At 46.2% G+C, this 20,736-nt stretch overlaps 2 protein-coding genes across 4 annotated transcripts in view; both read right to left on the bottom strand.

Annotated features, from left to right (window-relative positions):
• Positions 1 to 13,975, bottom strand: part of KMT2A (lysine methyltransferase 2A) — a 50,288-nt gene extending 36,313 nt beyond the window's left edge. Inside the window, exon 1 of one of the 3 annotated variants that reach the window (XM_060268350.2) lies at positions 13,753 to 13,975. In XM_060268350.2, the coding sequence (XP_060124333.2) occupies positions 13,753 to 13,842 (90 nt within the window). In that variant the 5' untranslated portion in view covers positions 13,843 to 13,975. Of the gene's footprint in view, positions 1 to 4,557; positions 4,650 to 12,306; positions 12,742 to 13,752 lie in introns of those variants that run through there. The other 2 variants (XM_035139007.3, XM_088657653.1) reach the window with 2 other exon arrangements.
• Positions 13,976 to 17,114: 3,139 nt separating this feature from the next.
• Positions 17,115 to 19,765, bottom strand: ATP5MG (ATP synthase membrane subunit g). Its single transcript, XM_035140206.3, has 3 exons — positions 19,676 to 19,765; positions 18,085 to 18,245; positions 17,115 to 17,434 (listed from the first exon to the last, which is right to left on the bottom strand). The coding sequence occupies exons 1-3, from the start codon at positions 19,737 to 19,739 to the stop codon at positions 17,336 to 17,338; spliced, it is 324 nt and encodes a 107-aa protein (XP_034996097.1). The 5' UTR covers positions 19,740 to 19,765; the 3' UTR covers positions 17,115 to 17,335.
• Between the last annotated feature and the right edge of the window lie 971 nt (positions 19,766 to 20,736).

Raw genomic sequence — 20,736 nt, 5'->3', positions numbered from 1 at the left:
TCCCTGTACCAACTGCGACAAGGATCCTCCTTCCCTCAAGTGTAGCTCCTTAAGCAGGAAGTGGCAACTGTTCAATTATCTGAATGGAAAAAGGTGTGCTTTGGGACAAATGAGGTTGCTGACAAACCTTGCTGGCTCTGCTCATGTGTGGTCCCAGTTGCAGGCATTTTACTTGCCCCATAAACCTTAATGGAAGAATAAACTGCAGGATTCAAACTGGATAGGAAAGAGTTAACCACAGCAACCATTCCAAGCAGAGCACCATGCATAGGGTGAAGTGGCAGGAGGGTCCCCTCTACCTCAAGCAGAAAGAAGCCACTATGGCAGCAGGACCAGGATAGCCTAAACTGGAAATGCCATTCCTGCCTGCTAGGTCTGACAGGAAGAGGGCTGGAACTACACCTCCAATAAAAGAGAGGAGAAGGACACCTGTGGCAGCCTTTGACTCATATTCCAAGCTCTTTACAACTATCAAACCTGGAGGCTTATGGTGATCACTTAACTCAAGGTAATTTAGAGGACCAGCCTTCATTTTTGTGTGCGCACCCCTTCAGCATACTTTTTTTTTGGGGAGGGGGTAAATGGAGTACCCTGGCTTTGCCCAGAACCACAAGTGTTGCTTCCAGTTCTCCATGTTTAAACTATAGCAGGTCACCTTGCAATCTGTTCTTCCCATTGCCACCTAAGCCATTTTCCAGAATACAGCTCTGTGTATGTGCACAAACATACCACTCACAAACACATACAGAGAGGTGTACTTGATATAGGAAGAAACATTAATTCTGGGAAGAGCTGTGCTGCAGGCCATAGCTAGGAACAGCTGATTCAAGATGAGAGTCATCTGCAGGAAGTCAGTTCTAGAAAAGCAACTTGAGGAACAGCTGCTTTTGGGCTGCCTTTCTTCAACATTCACAACATTGGACTGTAAAGAGGTGGCTTGTTAACCAGCATTACGTCAAGCAGTAAATTCTCTTACTAGCATTGGCAGGAGGGAGGGGTAGGATGTGTACAGAAAAGCAGGCAACATGCCTGCAGATTTCTCTAAAGCAGAATATTTCATGAAAGATAAATTCAGCTGCAGCCTCTGCATCTGAGCTGAATCAAGCAGAGCTGCGTAGAGAGAATTGCTGTGGTGGAAGCACATCACTCACAAGCCCTGGTTTTGCGCACAGCACTGCAAAGAGCAGCAGCCTCATCATATCTCCTCTGCCAGCCACTCCTCTTGGACACGTGGGGCTCCCTGCAAGAAGTAAACAATGTTCGACTGAGGAAGGACTGGGGCTTCCTCTACAAAGCTGGCCGAATAATATCAACAGAGACTGCTCTGCAAAGCACAAGGGTAGCCTTTGTAGCTACTAAGCTGGGAGAAAGATCCATGGACAAGCAAGCAAGGAGAGACGTTTGGGCATGTGACCAAAGCTTCATTTCTTCCATTTCCCCCTTCCTAGAAAGCAAGCACATCAGTCCCAGGCACCGTGAAAAGAACAGCAGCCTTGACTAACAGCTGGAAAGGCAAAGGTGGGCTCTAACCAGCTTCAAGGGAGGCAGTTCAAAAAGATCAAAGGCTGTAAATCCTCCAGCCACTCTTTGCAATGATTTCCTGCTGTTGTGAGTCCAACTTAATGAGGAAGAGAGGGAGGTAGAAAGGCAAAGCAATTCCAGACTACCTAGGGATGGAATCTGGGTATCCCAGTCCTCAGCTCTGTCTCAAAACACTTCAGCAACACTTTGTGCCTTCATATTTCAGCAAGTCATCTTAATCCGTCCAAGCAACAAATTATGGATCACAACCTCATCTCACTGAATTTCTGGCCTGCAGAAGTGTTCCATGCTCAGCCACTGAACTCTTTTCTGTTTTGATTGCCAGCCACCAAGAAGCAGAACCTTAAGTCTAGTTGCAGTTTTCTACACTAAGAATGGGATTTGTGTTTGAACAACTGAAGAATGCAATGTAAGGGCATATATTTAAACTGTTATATAAATTACGGCATAACATTTGGCCAGACCATATAGAAATCTTTCCTCGAGAGCCTTGTCAACCAGCTTGAACATAATCATTTTAATGCATAAGTCATCTTCTCATTCTACTGGGTATAAAATGATCCCAAAGTGAAAGTTTGATATTTTTCTTCTTTACCAGTAAGCATCCCACACCTAAGCTCTGTAATATACAGCCCCTTTATATTGTTTTCGCATGAATTTCATTGGTGTAGATTGTTAAATACTATGACCTTATCTCACAGAGATCCTTTTGGAAAGACTCTTTCTCTTAAGCTTGTACATTACAAGTGCACCAGAGTTGTCCCTTTTTTATTTATACCAAGTTGTGTGGAAGCAGCTGCCCCATGGCACTATCCCACTGCCCATGGTGGTGTATATATGAAAACATCACAAATATGTCAGCTCCCTTCTATCTGATCAGCTGGTGAGAAATAGACAATAGACCAAAAAACAAAAACAAAAACCAGAAAACATTCCTCTCCTTCCATGGTTCCTTTTATCCCCTTTTCCCCATGTTTTCTCAGTTCACCTTATCTATTGCAAAAAAATCTTCCCATCCTGCTAGGTAAATTGTTTACTTATAGTAAAGATAAAGGTAAAGGGACCCCTGACAATTAGGTCCAGTCATGACCGACTCTGGGGTTGCGGCGCTCATCTCGTGTTATTGGCCGAGGGAGCTGGCGTACAGCTTCCAGGTCATGTGGCCAGCATGACAAAGCCGCTTCTGGTGAACCAGAGCAGCACACGGAAACACTATTTGCCTTCCCGCTGTAGCAGTACCTATTTATCTACTTGCACTTTGACGTGCTTTTAACTGCTAGGTTGGCAGGAGCTGGGTCCGAGCAACGGGAGCTCACCCCATCGCGGGGATTCGAACCGCTGACCTTCTGATCAGCAAGCCCTAGGCTCTGTGGTTTAACCCACAGCGCCACCCGCGTCCCTTACTTATAGTACTTTCCCATATGTTCCATAAACAACATCCAGTCCTCTTTATGGATTTTGCCATTTTGGTTTATTCTAGTAGCCATCCCTGCTAGCTCTGCATATAACAGTTTAATGTGCCATTCACTCAACAATAGGTTGGAGGGCCGAATACCCTCTTTTACAAAATATGAAAATGGAGATTCATCAGCTTCTGTCTGATGTGACAGATTCTTCACTTTCAAGAGGCCTTATATAATAATTCCTGTCTTGGGTGAAGCCAACATAGCTCTGGATTGGGTGAAGCTGCAATTTTCTTTTAATTAGTCAAGAGCTTCATGGTCTCCGAGTATACGGAGGCTGGACTCCTGGATCTCAAAGTCTTTTTCTGCAGCCACTCAAGTCACCAGTTTTGAAAAAGGGATAAGAGTCTCCTCCCATCTTTTCTTTTCTTCCCCTTCCCTTGCTTTGTAAAAGACAATTCCTCCATCTCTACCCACAAGCATCTCCAGTGGGAATCTAGTGAACGATGACTCAGGAGCCATTGATGTACGTTAAGGTGGAAAAATTCCCCAGTGCTTTTATTTTTCCAAAGAAACTCTTCGGTTTCATAAGTTCACTATTAACAATGAACAGATGCCAACTGCGAAACGACGAAACATTAGGCAAGATTGACAGTTTCAACATTTTTAGCTTTGCTTTGTTGTTGTTTAGTCGTTTAGTCGTGTCCGACTCTTCGTGACCCCATGGACCATAGCACGCCAGGCACTCCTGTCTTCCACTGCCTCCCGCAGTTTGGTCAAACTCATGTTCGTAGCTTCGAGAACACTGTCCAACCATCTTGTCCTCTGTCGTCCCCTTCTCCTAGTGCCCTCAATCTTTCCCAACATCAGGGTCTTTTCCAAGGATTCTTCTCTTCTCATGAGGTGGCCAAAGTATTGGAGCCTCAGCTTCACGATCTGTCCTTCCAGGGAGCACTCAGGGCTGATTTCCTTAAGAATGGATAGGTTTGATCTTCTAGCAGTCCATGGGACTCTCAAGAGTCTCCTCCAGCACCATAAACACAAGTAAAATAGACATGCTGAATTTGATTAGTCTCTAGGGCATTAGAAAATTTTCTGCTTCCAACTGAATTTTTTTCTAATGCAAATCACCTTATGCAAATCAGGGTAATTTGTACAGGATTCCCCCCCCCCAAAAACACCTCAAATCACTCCCAGGGACTGTTGTGTCTTCTTAGAACTGAGACAAAAGTGGAACCAACCTAGCTATGTTCCTTAAGCTTTAAAACAGGACAACTGTAGAAGGCTCTCCATCCTGTCTGAGTGACCCAACAGCAAAATAAAGGCAATTGGGATTACAAAATGGTTGAGTATATATCATGCTGACCCCCCAAGTACAGTAAGTTAGAAATGGAAAAAGAGATTGCAAGTCTAAGGCTTTAGAAGAACAACATGGCCCAAGCTGAGATTTGCAGACAGGCCAGAAGCACTCCATGTTTAAGCAGGTCATAGATTTGCTGAAGAAAGCTAGTCCAAGTTACCAGAGAAACAGGTGCATGAGACAAGGATCTTATTGTGCCAGCACTTAAAGAAGATTTATCAGTTTAACTGTAAAAAAAATCCCTCAACATACCTTGGCTTTTTGTTTTTCCTCAAGAGCCAAGAGGAAAATGCAGCACCTTCTACCGGTATATTAGATGAAGCAGCAATGAACCTAACTGACAGAGAAGCTCCAGAAAGAACACTTCCCCATTTTCTGAGCCTCTTCGTCCTGGCTTTTGACACCTGAGATGTATATTTTAGGGCACACATTATTTCTGTAATTGTAAGGTGTTTTAAATTATTTTTAACATCGTGTTTTCATTGTTGTAATGAAGATGGCTAATAAATTATAATGCTACTAATAATAGCATGCACACCTTTCACTAATTAATTTTCTGATGATTCAAATAGTTATGCAGAAATGAGAATTCTCCCAAGCTCCATCTAGAGTCCTGGCAGACTTTCCTCTCTTAAAGGATTAACTTCCATCACAAAGTATAAGTTTTCTTCCCTGTGTCCTGATTTCTAATCTTTATGTATCACTTTTCTGTGAAAGTGCATAAAAGGTAGGAAATAAAAGAAAACCACCCTCTTTTTTTTTTTAAAAAAAACAACCTATACATAATAACATAGGTCAAGTTAAGACTTTAAGCTAAATACAAATAAAGAGAGAGTGTCTTTAAATGGTATTTGGGGCCCAATCCAAAGCTCATGCTTCAGAGATCCAAAGATTCCTGGTTGCAGCCCAGAGGCTTCTGACAGCCCAAAACAACTGCCCCCACTTCCTGTCCCCAGGATCCCAACAAACTGTGCAGCCACAAAAGAATGGCAAAGCCGCAGCAAGGAACACAATTTATACGGTATATAAATGACATACACTGTGGAGCTCCATCACTTGACCTAGACAACAAGCAGCCAATACTAATAACTAAGTAGGAATAATGTTAAGTCTTCTATCAGAACCCTTACACTTCTAGACTCCCCCTGGAGTCCAGACACAAACACACCCTAGGAACCTTCTTTAACAGGGACTGCAAGGATAAGGGATCCCACAGGTGTGCAAAGAAGTGTGGAGCCGATGCTTAAAAAGCTTACACATTTATTCCCAGGTGTTTACAATGCAATTTAAAATACATAAACATCAACAATATTCAAGAAAGGCAATACTAAACAACAAAATATTAACACAATTCAGCTATCACCCTGAAAAAGCACCAGAGAGGGAAACCATCATACCAGTGGCTAAAATATAATTTCATTAAAATGATAAGACAATCAGATATTGGCTGCTTATTGTCTGACTCTATGCCAAGTTAGAACCTGTTAAAGCTTTTGGGGGGGCACTTATTATGATTATTTTATTATTATTATGCTGTTTGTTTATGCTGTTATGTTTTTATTTTTATGCTCCATAAAATGTTTTCTTTCCCACCCTTGTTTGCTTACTTATTCATGTTATTTCCATCCTTTTTTTGAATATTTTATTAGTTGAATATAAGAACAACATATAATCAAATCAAATCAAATGTTTTCTTAATGTTGTACCCTGCCCTTGGATCTTTGGATAAAGAGTGATATATAAATTGAATTAATCATCATCATCATCCTGGGATAGCTCAGTGAGTAAAGCATGAAACTCATCTCAGCATTTTGGGTGGACTAGATGACCCTCATGGTGCCTTCCAATCCTATGATTCTAATAAGCTGGGCATCTGGCAGAATTTGTGGAGGGTGTTCCACAGATCAAAATCTTCTAGCTTCTGTTGCCTTTCCAGACAGTCATGCAACGGGTGCAGCCATCTGCAGCATGCAGAGAGAGTAATACAGTAGAAACTTCTGCATTTGTTACTTCTCTACCTGTCATGCAGCTTTCAAGCGCACAGCACAGGAATCTTGCAAGACCAATACTACTGGTGAGCCCATTCACCTAAACCCTTCCACAACTGGCACATTTCAACAAAAGCTGTGCCTCTGCTCTTGCGATAGTTAACAAATAAGGAATCAGCACCCCCTACAGCTGTCATGTGCTAAAGAGAAAAAACAAAGGGGAAAATACCTGAAACATACTCCAGATCTAGAGAGCAGCTATAATAACTATCACATGCTGCCTGTCCTTGCTGCTGCAACACCCTTTTCTTTCTCCAGCTTGAATCCTTGGCTGGACAGCTCCCTGCCTGCTTTGGCACACCTTGCCTTCATTGCCTGACCAGCTTCCCAGTCTCATCATATGACAGGAAATCCATCCACCCCACTCATGGTTGCTGAGGAGACAGCAATTCAGTCCCCTCCCAGACATGTCCAGCCCACTAACACCTGGTGTAATAATTAACGTAGCAGCTGGGCTCAATTCTGGAGGGTCCTAACAGCACTTTGAGAAAATCATCATCAGACATTGGTAATTATCCTAACAAAAAGGGTATGTCAATGAACCGGATGACGGGACTGGGTATCTTGTGGCATGAATGAGTCAGTTATCTGAACGAGGCTACTGGAGAGTAATTCCAGTTGCTGCACTATCTGGTATGAGTCTAACCCAGCAGACTGGTACCAGGAATTGAACCCATCTCAAGTATGCTAACCAGTGCAATGCCACAACATAGGCACTTTTAAGATTGGGGTGGGAGACATCTCATGGATGGAGTGGGGGTAGGAAGTGGAACGTGCCAGGAGCTTGGCCCCCGAAGACCAAAAGGTCCCAACCATAGGTGTTTTTTCCCCCCATTTACAGGTTCCTGCATTATGCAAGTATGGCAAGGATAGCCAATGTGGTGCCCTCCAGATATTGCTAGATTCCCAACTCCCATCAGCCCCACTCAGCTTAGCCCATAGTCAAGGATGATAAGAGTTGTAGTCCAACTAATGTCCAGAGGGTAGTGTTGGTTATCTCTGGGTTAGGGTATCCCTCTCTGGTCCAGGAAGCCCCAGTGCTAGTCCTGCTACCTCACTCTTTTCCCCATCTAAAGTTACTGCTGTTCACAAAGTGGCGCTTCCCCCTTGTGGAGGTCACAAACACATTGCTCCTGGGCAGCTCAAAGGGTGGCCTCCTGTAAGCTTGCTGATATAGCTTCCATTCTTATTTGTCTTCGTGGCGTTTCCTTGCCAAAAACACCCCCTCACCTCACAATACAAACATATTTTGTGCAGCATTATTTGTATTGCCTGTGTAGTATTGCTGGCCCCATAGCAGGACTTAAACCTTACTCCTGGGAAGCCTCTGATTGCTGAGCATTGGGATGCCTTTACTGGAGGAGGTGCTCTATTTCTGGGAACTAGAATATGACTATGGGATGGAAAGAGTGCTTCTGCTGTTTCCTGTAAGTTGATTGGTGCATTGTGTGCATCACTAATGAGGGGATCTCATCACCAATTGATGGACGGCACCAGAGCTTTTACGGATGCTCTGGGAGTTCTGTCAGTGTAATTACATTTTTGTTTTTGTTTGCATAGTTCTTGTTGTGCTACTGATTGCAAGCCAACACTGAGTTTAATGTGCTGTGTTTAACTCTTTCTCAGAACAATCTCATGTAGCAGCAACATAGAATGGGAGCCCCTACCCATTATAACCTTGAGAAATTATTTCGGGGGGAAGTCTTTTGGCCTTCTTAGTCTCCAGGAATGCTGTTTAATATAAGACAAAATACTCTTTATGTTGGTTGTTTTTACTTTGAGTAACTCATAAATTTTACAAATAAATAAATTCCCCTTTCTTCAAAGATGCTCTATTAATTTTACTCCAGCAAAGTCTTATTGGACAGAGGTAGCACCTTTCATTTGTCTGCCATAAAGCACTGTTTTTGCAGAAGTCAATACAAGCTCAAGTGATAAAGACTGACTTGGCACTCACATGTTCCCCATGTGCAAAGATCTTCTTTGGAAACAAAGTTTGCAGAGCCTGAAAATGTGTTTTGTACACAGCAAGCTGCAAGGTTCCAGGGAAGACTGGGGGCTGATGTTTTACTAACAGGAGCCAAGAACACATCCAGCAGCTTAGCTCTTGAGGTTTAATTATGCAGGATGCCGCCAGGTGGACTTTGGTAATATAGTGTCCTGAGCAGGGACAAAATCCCCCCCCCCAAGTATTTATTATTTTCACAAAAATTCCTTTTAGAACAGTTGCTTTTTAATGGATCTTCTCAATATATTATTATTATTATTTTGCAACCCCTTGGCCTGCAGCACCCTAAATCCAGCGCTGAAGCCAGCTGAGAACATGATACTAGCAGCTGACCAGAAGTACAACATACCAAGCAACAAAGTTGCTATGCCATCAGTGTAAAGTGCACAATTCTGAGTGGCAAAATTTCAAAATTATGAAAGAAAAATATATTCAAACAGTGCTGACCATCCCTTCCTGCAATGATTTCAATAAAGTGATTCAGCTTGCCTCCTAAAAAATTATGATCCATTCACAATTACAGTGCAATAGTGGCATCACTGTTTTAGGTTACTTGTTTGTTTGATACCCTGTCCTTCAGTTGAACTTTGAAGGGGGAATTACAGAATATAATGATCATAAAAAAGAAAAACACAACAGCTGCAAAAAAATTAATAAGGTTTCCAATGGAATAGCCTAAAAAGAGAATAGCATTAAAATACCTCTGACTAGTACCAGAAAGACAATTAAGATGTCATTTACATGCTAAGCTTCTTTATCAAATACTTAAAACTCACATGAAATAGCGAAAATTACTTTTTTTCATCATTGACTTAAAGTTATGTGAAACAAGTTCAGCATTCCTAAACTTAAGTTTTAATTATGGGGGGAAAATAAACGGATGTGGGTCATAACATCTGTTGCTGAAAGAGAACAGAAGCTGCTCTGCTGTTCAGAGCATTTAAGTGGCCAATTCTCTGCTACATCACTGAAAGTCCTCAGGAAGGAAATAGGCTCTGCCAAAACAAAAGATGCAAGACCATCAAAATCTCTGTCACCAAGGAAGGTGTGGCATACTGGTATCAATATCAAATAATTTGAAATGAGTGGAACATGCCTCCGTCATTCAAATAATTTTGCATGCAATTAATTTTCCTCTTAGAAAAGTTGCCACAACATCAAGCATCCCAGTGGCAACTTCAGTCTAAGTTTCTTCAAGCCCTAGCTGAACAAAATAAATCTAAACTGGAAGATCTAAGATAAGTAGTGACATATTTGCAAGAAAGGTTCCTTATCAGGTTTGTGCCACTGCACTTGTATGTATTGATTAATCTGTAAATAACTAGGGCTCCATATTTTACATGAGTAGAGGTCCACATCTTTACTACATCTACACAATTTGGTTGAATCAAATTTATTGTGTCTCTGAATAGGACCACGTTACTGTGCATATGTCCAAAGTTTATTCTAAAAATGTAAAATGGGGGGGGGGGGAGATTTCTTAAAATATGTAACTGCCCTAATATGTCTCAGCTAAGTTATTCCAGCTATCCTAATAGCAACATAGCTGTTTTAACAATATTTTCACTTGAACACCCCACTTTCCCCCAAAAGAGTAATGACTGAAAGAGCTGCTTATTTGAAGGACTCCTTTAGGAAAGAAAGAACAATAAACTCAATAAAGTGGTTGGGACTGGATGTATGAAAAACCCAAGTTCAATTGTCTGGGCCTGGAAGCTAATCTTTCTCATTTATAAGCTATTTTAAAGAAATGAAGTGATACTAAAATTACCCCATACCCATTTCTCTTGAGCTTCTTTGAGACTGGGTAAAGTCAGTTCTCAGCCTTGCTGTTTATTAATCTTTGCTTAGTTACAACAATTCCATGCACACATTTTCACATGTAAGTAAATCTGAAAAACACCTGATTTAAAACCTGTTTACATAAAATTATTGCATCCAACTGCTAAATTCATGAGGGAGATGGCACTTAGCACTGTCTAGGGCTTACCTCAATCTGCTCAAGAGGCTCATTCAAGAGAGGAGCAGAGGCAGGTGCCTTGTCATTAGGTAGGAGAAGGTAAGCAGCAGCTTGTATCAACCACAGTAAAATCATAAATAATGATTAAGTGCTGCATAACTGTTTACAGCCTTTGACTAATCAAACAATCTATGACCTTTTAAACTGTGGCCTTTTAAACTTTTAAACTGTGGAGGGGTTACTGTTTTTGTTTGGTATTATGTTTTATATATAATATATATTATTAAATATTATATATAGAGAGTGTGTGCGTGTTTTTATATTGTAAACCACTCTGTTATCTTTGGAAGAAAGGTGGAACAGAAATTCAATAAACTAAACTAAACAAACAAACATAGGAAGCTGCCTTATATTGTCAGACCACTTAATCCATCTAGCTCAGTATTGTCTACAATGAATAGCAGGAGCTCTCCATGGTTTCAGGCAGGGAACATTCCCAGTCCTACGGTACCTAGCGATGCCACTGGGGCTTGAACCAGGGACCTTGTGCATACAAGCTAGATGCTCTACCACTGAGCATCTATAGTCATTCCCATATAGAGACAGATTTTGGGGGACAACTGTATAACAACCTTCTTCAGCCTGGAGCTTTCCAGATGTTTTGGACTGCAACTATGCACAACCATACAGGCTGGTGCTGATAGGAGTTGTGGTCCAAAAAGCTCTAGAGGCTATCAGGTTGAGGAACACTGCCGCACAACAAGCTACTTAGCCAGCCTCCCAACCTAAGCAATAGAAATACCCCATGGTATTGTAGTCCAATAGCTGAAAGACCAACAAATTGAACACCCCTGTTTTACAGGAAGGTAGGGAAAGTACTGAATAGAAGAAAGAGAAAATCACAGAATCATATAATTGTAGAGTTGGAAGAGATTCCTGAGGATCATCTAGTCCAACCTCCTGCAATGCAGGAATTTCAACCACATCATACATAACAGATGGCCGTTCAACTTCTGCTTAAAAATCTACATGGAAGGAGAGTCCACCGCCTCCCAAGGGAGACTGTTCTACTATCAAATAGCTCTGTCAGAAAGTTCTTCCTGATACTTAGTTGGAATATCCTTTCTTGTAACTTGAAGCCATTGATTCAGGTCCTAGCCTCCTGACAGGTCTTTAGGTATTTGAAGATGGCTATCAAATCTCCTGTCAGTCTCTTCTTCTCCAGGCTAAATATGCTTCCTCAACCAGTGATGCCTGACCACCTAGACACCCTTGCTTGCAGGGTGGCGGGCAAACGGATAGAAGAGCTCTTGGCAAGGACACATCCCTACACCAAGTGCACTGCAACTGTGGCGAGATGGCTTCCCTGCAGGAGGAGTGCGGAGGCAGGATCGTGGCCCCGCGGCTTTGATAGTCAGGAGGAGTCGGGGGGAGCTTTTTTTTCCCTCCCAGCGGGCAGAAACGCAGGTGCGAGCGGGCCTTGCCGCTCCGCTTCCTCCCCGGCGAGAAGCGCGGATGCTTCCAAGGAGAGAGAGCGAAAGAGAAGGGAGAGGGTGGCGCTGGTGTCCTCGCTCGCTCGCTGCTTCTCCCGCCCCGCCGTTCTTCGCGCGCAGCAGCATCTCCTCCCGGGGAGGCGAGGTGGGCGTGCCTGTCAGTCTCCCGCGGCGGCCCAGGCTGCTGGTTGCGAGGCGGGCACGAGGCGGGCGGATCCCCTCCGGGAGGTAGTGCTTGGGGGGGGGGGGTAAGGAAAGCCTCCGCCTTCTCTCGCTCCATCCATCCCGAGGCGGCTCGTTTCCCGCCGGGCGCGAGCGCAGGCACGCCCCCCATCTCCTGCCGCCCCGCGTGCGCGCGCGCTTCTCTCTCCCCCGCCACACACGCACGCGAGCGAGCGCGCGTGCTAGGGAACTCTCCCCCGCTAGCCCCCCCCCGCGCACATCCCGCTCCCTCCCCTTCCATCCCCGCGCGCCCGGCCGCCTGCTCCTCACCTCTCCACTGCCCGCCTCAGCCCCGCAGGCCGCCCGGAACCGGCGCAGGTTGATGCCGATGGTGGCCGAGACCTGGAGCGCCGCGTCGAAGCCCGGCGCCACCCCTGCACTGGCCGCGGTCGCCGCTACCGAGGAGGAGGCGGCGGCGGCAGCGCCCGAGCCAGGAGCAGCAGCGGGTGGAGGCGGCGAGCCGAGGGCGGCGGCGGCGGAGGCCGAGGAAGAGCCGCCCGCCCCGCCCCCTCCACCGCTGTTTCCCGCCGGCGCGGCTGCTCCGCCGCCGCCAGCCGGGCGCTCCTCGGGCGGCTCCCCGCGCAGGCTGCGCACGGCCGGCACCCGCACGCGGCAGCCCCCGAGCCCGCGGCGGCCCCAGCCACAGCTGCCGGGCCGGGCCGGGAAGCGCCACCGACCGCTGTGCGCCATCTTTACTGTGAGGCGACGAGCCAGAGAGCGGGGCCGGGCCGCGCCCGGGAACCTGCCTGGCGCACAACCCGCCCCTAGGGGCGCTGCAGACACGCGGCTCCCATCCAGGTTCCGGGGCGGCACCAGAGCGCCGCCCCGCGCCTCGCCTGAGCCATGGCTTTCCGCAGCAGCCGCGGCATAACAGCGTAGCCTATACAGGGGCCGGGGCCCCCGCCCGGGAAGCGGGACACCTCAAAAGCCCGGCCGGCCTGCCCGGCATAACTTTGGGCTGCATGCTCGGCGCGGGGCCCCGGCTGGGGCGGGCCTTCAGCTTCACTGCGGCCGCCTGCTCCGCCCAGTGGCCACTGGCGGGGACCGCAGCAAACGGCGGCAGCAGGAACAGCAGCTGCTCCTACGGCCGCCCTTGCGAGGATGTCCGCCCGCGGCAGCCTCCTGTAACGGGACAAGGGCAGCAGGTGCAGCGCGGCTGGAGGCGCTGCGAGGCGGCCGCCCCAGATCAAAAGCAGGCGCGGGTGTGGCCTCGCTCACGTTTCAAAACTTAGCCTGGCGGCAAAACAGCAAAAAAAGGCGCTTAAAGAAAAGAGCATCCTGGTGGCGCACCCTGCTAGGCCTTTCTTCTTTCTCCCCCTCTAGTAAGGCTGCTCTCTTGCCCTCCCTTCTCTTCACTTGGCACCAGTGCGAATTGCCCCTCTGCCTCCATGGGGGGAGGCGAGGAGGTATCTGCTTTGGCCGCATGCTGTGCGGGAGCTAAGTGGGAAATCGCATCACTCCAACTTCCTGCTTCAGCTTAATGTACCCATTCTGGGACTAAAAGAATACCACCCTCAACACCTCAGAACAAAGGTGGTGGGGATTTGGCTTTGTGGTTACCAGAGGAAGACCTCAATGGCCACATTTCCCATATTGGCCTTCCTTTAAGGACAGCCACAGTCTGGCAGACTAAGCAGCACAAGCTTAGCTGGACTGATGGTGTGACTTAAATTTCTGTGGCTGGGGAGGATGGGATAGGCTAAGCCAAGGACTCACCTGAACGGATTCCATCGGACTGAATGTGCTGTTTGGGTGTCCATACAGTATTGCTTTCACCGTTGCTGAAGGCTTGGCCTGCTTATCCATGAATATCCAACAGCCCCCTTTGTAACCATGAAAAAGCTCATTTTCGGGTGCTGGGCAATTCCCCACCTGCACTTAACAGGGCTGGTTAAGGGGAACATGGGGCAAATAGTAAGGGACGAGCAGGTCATGTAGTCCAACCCCTAGATGTCATTATCCAGGCATAACAAAAACAAGACTCGATTTTGCTGTTGGACCACACAAACAGCAGCATTATTGATCAGGCCAAGGTAATACAAACTCTTATTCTCTGCCATGGACTTCTCTAGTGGCAGTCAGCGGATACGTAGCAAAGCCCACCAGGGAGGTTGCCACCGCTAAATACAATCCGAGTTGCAGAAATCGGTGTTACCGTGCTGTCGCTGCTGCTTCTGATCCCCTTCCGTGGTCTCTCAATCCTGGGGTCTCTCACCAACAAGCCACAATTAAGTTCCGTGTAGGCATTGGCTGCTGGGATGCTACACTGGGATGCTACAACTACACTGAAACAATACTGTGATTTCTCAGCTGGAAACAGGTGGGGGAGGGGGGAGGAGAGGGAGGTTGGAAAGCCTCTGCACCAGAGACACAAGTCTTCGTAAAGCTGTGCCAGTACTTAGTTTGTGGTGCACATTCAGATTCCTGGACCCTAGTAGAGAGCATTTCTTGCTGTCAAGCAGACTGGTGGGTTATTCTACAGCAACTCCATTATAAACATTAATATTCCTACCCACCTCTGTTTTAAAACTTTGGAGTCTTGGGAGTCCTAGAAAGTGGAGTGCTGTAGTTCCAAACAAAGGCAAGGAAGGGAACCATCACTCCAGTCATGCACCTCTGAATATACATCCTTACAGACTGCAATCACCAGGGAGGGGTGGATTCCCTTGCCTTTCCTTCCCTGGATCATAGGCCCCAAGTGATAACTCTGACAGCCGCCTCACAAACTGCAGAATGACGTTAAGAACTAGGACTGCCACCTCTAGGGGTAAAACCCATATTAGGCATAATTAAGCAGCACATTCTGCCAACTGGTCTGTTGTCAGACTGTGCAACTAAGGCTCATCTTTCTCTAAAAACCAAGGCATTCCTTTGGCACAGATTCACATCTATATATAGCTGGACACTGCTAATGTATTAATAGTCAGGAAATGACTAAAGGGAAGACGGCATTTCTTGGGAGTTTTCGATCTATAAAAGACACTAAATTTCAAGGATCAAAACGGACACTAACTTTACTGAGGATGCCTTAAGGGGCACTACCATATATCTGATCCAAATAACTATTGTACTAGCCCTTGGCCATGACAAATCTGAATCAAAAATAAATACAAGCAAAAGGGGGGGGCGTGCTACAAATAATGGTCTCTTATTTGGATCTCTCAGTTTCTTACAGTTCACTATGTTGTCCAGGGTCTTCTTTCTGATCTTTTTGGCAGCCAAAGCAAAAAGGGCGACTTTATGAGTCACTGAAGCATTTACATTGCTAAGAAGCCATAGAACTTCCTCTGCCGGGGATGGACATCATTCCTGTACAGACAGTAAGGTGAGAAATCGCCTCCTGGGTCCCACTACCATATAGACCAGCACACCTTATCAAGATGTGTATTTTTGGCATTTCACCCAGTTTAGCAATGCTGATGGACAAATATGTTCCATTCCTCTTTGCAACGGATGTGGGTGGCACTGTGGTCTAAACTACAAGAGCCTAGGGCTTGCTAATCGGTGGTTCGAATCCCCACTATGGGGTGAGCTCCTGTTGCCCGGGTCCCTGCTCCTGCCAACCTAGCAGTCCGAAAGCATGTCAAAGTGCAAGTAGATAAATAGGTACCGCTCCGGCGGGAAGGTAAACGGTATTTCCTTGTGCTGTTCCGGTTCGCCAGAAGCAGCTTAGTCATGCTGGCCACATGACCCGGAAGCTGTACGCTGGCTCTCTCGGCCAGTAAAGCGAGATGAGCGCTGCAACCCCACAGTCGTCCGTGACTGGACTTAACGGTCAGATGTCCCTTTACCTTTTTTACCTCTTTGCAACACAGGAGGAGACTGGGAAGGACCGTGGCCATACTTGCCTTCAGGTGCAAGACTAGGAAAAGGATTAAATATTCATTTGGAATTCTGGCCTACCATTTTTGGAAGCAAGCTACAATACAACAGCACACAAAAAGAAACACCCTCTAAAACCTCATGCCCATTAACAACCAAGCTTCATCCATCACACCATCTTGTTTCTTCCTATAAGGGCTGTACTCCAGCAGACCTGCCAGAGTAAGGAAAGCCAGAGTTTGCTGCACTTCCACACAAAGTTAAATACAAAGTCATGCAATAATGAGGTTATATTTAAAGCAAGACAGGTTGAGTAAAGTTATCCTTCCAACAGCCAGGTCACATTGGTTTTCAACGAATAACATGATAGGTTTGGTGGCTGTTTTTTAACTCATGAAACCACTTCCACAGCTAGCAGCACAAATGCACTGCATTTATAAATGTGTCAATGGTGTCACGCAGACCCTAGCACAGAGCTAAGGCCAGTTTAATGCTCACTCACTGCTAGGCATCCAAAACATTATGGAAGCATTAGTTGATCAAAGGCTATTTAATGTGGATACACAAATCAATCTTCTTTGTTTCACAATTCCCCCTCTTGCTATTAGTGACTTCAGTCCATCTTAGGAAGCAACTAACATTTCAGAACACAAGTACTAGAAGTGGTGCCTGAGCAGGGCTTTTCTCAGTGGTTGCCTTGCCACTGAACACCTGGCTGGATGCAACCCAGTTAAGTTTGCCTCCTTCATATTCTTTTAAGCTTTCTGGGAGGAGTAATTAATGCCCAAACAGTATTTTCACCCAGTACTTTAAGGATTAGAAGTACTGGTATATATGCTATTTTAAATCATATTCTAATTGGTATTTAAAAAACCGTAAGTGAAAAAAAGTGAAGAATGGGTTTTTGCTAGGAAACTCATATTTTTGTAGGGTGCCCAAACAGTAGAGCTTCAGAGGGAATCATCCCACCTACCTGCAATATTTGACTGAAGTAGGATCCAGGAGAGGCCAAGGTTACAGTATTTGGGTAAAGGTAAAGGGATCCCTGACCGTTAGGTCCAGTCGCGGATGACTCTGGGGTTGCGGCACTCATCTTGCTTTACTGGCCGAGGTATCCTGCGTACAGCTTCCGGGTCATGTGGCCAAAACGGCTTCAATTTAAGAGCCTGTTATTTCTACAAACTAGCATCAGGACAGTATAAAGGTACTTCAAAATACAGGGCAACAATCAAGAGATACTCCCATTCACTTCTGAGTCATTCTTTGTATAGCATTTATTTGAATAGCCAACCACTGGTGCCCATCCTATCCCCCAACAGGAGGAAGAGAAGGAGCATTTTAGGGATCCTTGTCTGCATTCATGTCACCACCATCTGATTCTGCCCCAATCTGAATGATATTTCTAGAGACCACCACAATTTCATCTCAGCACTGTAATTTAATACTAAGACACTGTTAGGAGTAGAAAACAAAAATTTCAAACATCATAGCCAACCAGGCCACGTTTGCCTATGATTTCACCGATGTAAAACCACATTAGCACTTCAGTAGCCACCAAGCCGTTCCTCAGAGCTTCCTGAAAGAAAAGAGAAATATTTCACAACTTTTGCTACTTTAGCAAATCATCCCTTCAATACACAAACCCCATTCCAGAAGCTCCCTTATTATCTATGATAGGATGCATTACATGGCACACTCTAGTTCCTAGAAAATATCTGTGCCCATGCTTCCTCCACAGGATTGAGAAAGAAGGGGCAGATATTTTAGCATTTCAGCTTGTGGCCCCCAAATTCATCCAAGATTCCAGCCTCAGAAAGAGGAGCTCCTATGACCCAAGTAAAGCTTTGCAAGCTACATCACCTACAATAAAAGAACAAAAATGCAACTGCATGCCAGTTTATAAAAAACTTTGAGACTGACTGTTGCAGGCATCACTGTTAGTTCTGGACAAAGAAGCAACAAGCCAGGATGAGGTCAGGGGCCCAGCCCACAATCTCAGGAGGTTTTTTTTTTTTTAAAAAAAAAAAACTTTAATGATTTACAAGTTGTAATGTTTTAGAAAAGTCACAATGTTTGTATCAGGGTAAAGCACCAACAAGGTGTTCAGTTGGTCTTTTGCTTAATATTGACTGAGTCCACTTTTTGCATACAGCCAGATATAACCTATTATAGATATGAACAGCTATAGCTTAGGGTAATGACCTTTCACTTCTGGCTTGCAGTTACCTTGACAGTGAGCTGTTTGATGCGGCCAGACTGCATGCTCTTCACCAATCCTTTCATGCCCTCAATGGCCTTAGGAATTTCAGCAGGAGTTGGGGGAACCAATTCAACTTTAGCATAGTACCAAAAAGTGGCCAGGCGAGGCTTTGAATAAGTGATAGCAGCTGAAAGAGATAAAGAGTGGGATGAGAACAAAAGCAAGTGTGCAAAGCAGACATCTACAAATCACCATAAACTGATGTCCCACTGTGACAAAAGTGGAAGTTTCCTGACAACAGGTAAAACTACCTGCGTCCAGTGGGGGATCACTCCTCTCAATCTGCACGCTATGGCCATTTAATATGAACTCTTGAGTGAATAACCAAGGTTAGAAAAGTAGTCCAAATCCCCAGCACTGGCACATTTTTAAGCACCAGAGCAAAGCAGCACTTGGAATTTTTTCAACTCTCTAGGTAACTATTTGCACACGTACGTCAAAACCTGCAGCATCCAAAAATTCAGTGCCAGAACTCACTTGAGTGTTTAAGTACATTTAAAATAATTTAAGCATTTGAAGTAAAGCAAAACAGTGTAATTCTGGTCCCTACTGGCAACAAAGGTACCGTAAGTGCCTTTAACAGTTTGGTATACCATTCAATAAGTAAAGCCCCCACACAGGAGATGGCGACTAAGAAAAGCGTCATCTCTGTAGTGTTGCTATGTTGGTAAGAATCCCCTCCCCTCCCCAGCACGGCATTGTTTGCGGGTGTCATCATGGTATGGTTCATGGGTGTAGCCAGGGGTGGCAGCTGGCCCCCCTAAATCAAGTCAATAAATAAAAATACTTAACTAAGAGTAGAAATTGGAGAAAGATTTTGACAGATTTCTCTGAGCAGCCAGGATCAAAAGAAAATAATTTAAACCAACTGTTGAGACATTTCAGCCTGTTTAGCAGAACAGAGCCAGACAGAGGTCCTGCCCCCCCATAATCCTGACCACCTTCCACCTTCCAAACATAAATCCTGGCTAAGCCCGTGGTATAGTTTTATATGCTATGTTAAGCCTGCCTTACTCTTTTGGGCATGCGAAGGTCAGTCCCACTGCATGCATATAAAACAGTTTTATTGAACGGCTGCTTGCTTAAATTTTATACATATTTTACCATGAGCTCCAGTATTACTTGCTGCACGGTATTACTGTGGGATAGGATTTAAAGCCACAGTGCGACTAAGCAGCAAAGTCATTCATTTGGAAGAAGCCACGTCAGGACGTCAGGTTCCCTTGGGGCATTTCAGCGGTTCGACACGTCTCAAATGAAACTCGTTCCCCGCCCGGCCTTCGGCCCTACAGCTCTCGGAGCGGCCGCCCCCAGCACCGAGGCTGGGGAAGGAGCAGCGGGAGTCGGGCAAAGCAAAGGGCCGCACCCTGCCAAGAGCGGCGACGGCTCGTCGTCCCCTAACAGGAGGCAGGGGGCAGGCCCCGTGGCCGGCGACGCCTGCCCTTCCTCTTCCAGCGCGTACGGGAAAGCGGCGGCAGCCGGGCGAAAGAGAAGCGCTTCTTCTTCAGCTGCCCCTGAATGAAACTCGCCCGAGCCGGCGCCCCTCCCCTGACTGACCAGAGACAAGCTTGGGCCCTTGGGTGGTGATGGCCGTCACCAGCTTCTGCGCAGCCTGCGCCATCCCGAGAGCGAGCGGCGGACGGAGGACGACCGGAGAGGAATGAGGAGGAGGAACAGCGGACAAGCAGGAGCCTCTCGAAAGAAGCCCCCTGAAGGTCACAGCCAGGCGGAGTTTAAGGACCCCGTCGCAGATGCCCAGGCTGTGCCGGTCTCGCTTGCGCCGCCCACGCACCTAGCCCGGAGGAAGCCGCCGAGCTGCTTGGCGGGCAGCCATGCCTGCCGGCCTTTCTCAGTGGCTCCTGTCTTCGCTGCCACACACGCAATTTTTAAAATCCCCCCCTTTTCTTTCCAGCAGGCGCTTATCGAAGACACCTGTCTATTGGGATGGAGAGAGTTCTTGTGCGCGTGCGCCCTTCGCAGGCGCTGACAGGAGGAGGGTGAATGAAGTCCGTGAAATACGGTAAGTCAATGGGCCGCTTCCAGCGAAGCGCGCGTGCAGAAATAGAACGCGGCCGCAGGCTGGCTTCCCCGGAGAGGGAGCAGCGAGCTTTTCCTTTTTGTCCGCAGTCTGGAGGCAAAGCCGAAAAGAAAAAAAAGAAAGAGCCTGTGCGAGAGCACCCGGAAGTTGCAGGGAGAGGGAGCTATACCTAAAAAGGCTCTGCCTTTTTAAAACCGCCCGCCTTTCTCCAAGCAGTGCGGGTTTGTGCTGAAGTCAGTCCTTTAGGGAGCCTGGTCTCAGCGCCTTGGACTGTGCTCAGAAACGGACAGGTAGCGAGCGCTGCTGCTTTAACATTGCACCAACTAGAGTTTCCAAACGTATCTTAGAAGGCAGCCGTCATAACACACATGCTCCTAATGCATAGATATTTTGCATGCAGGTTATGGGTTGGGGCGTTACAGTTAATTAACAGCTGGCGCCCGTGAAAGAGTTTTTGAAACCATCATAGTTACTTAAGCCTGTACAGATAAAGAGCACTTTTTGCATGCAGAAGGCCCCCAAACCATCATGATGTTGTGCCCCACATCTTTAGCCCAATCAATCATTACTGATATCACTT

The sequence above is a fragment of the Zootoca vivipara genome, chromosome 14 (assembly GCF_965207765.1).
Source record: "Zootoca vivipara chromosome 14, rZooViv2.hap1.1, whole genome shotgun sequence".
Classification (NCBI taxonomy): domain Eukaryota; kingdom Metazoa; phylum Chordata; class Lepidosauria; order Squamata; family Lacertidae; genus Zootoca; species Zootoca vivipara.
The sequence above is the reverse complement of the archived record's forward strand: the minus strand, read 5'-3'. Positions and strand labels throughout refer to the sequence as shown.

Excerpts from the sequence above, each read along its gene's own strand:
- ATP5MG (XM_035140206.3), bottom strand. The coding sequence starts at position 19,739 with ATGGCGCAGGCTGCGCAGAAGCTGGTGACGGCCATCACCACCCAAGGG. Across the intron at positions 18,246-19,675 it reads AGGGCCCAAGCTTGTCTCTG|CTGCTATCACTTATTCAAAG; the intron begins GTCAGTCAGGGG and ends TATCTCTTTCAG. Across the intron at positions 17,435-18,084 it reads TCAAACAGCTCACTGTCAAG|GAAGCTCTGAGGAACGGCTT; the intron begins GTAACTGCAAGC and ends CTTTTCTTTCAG.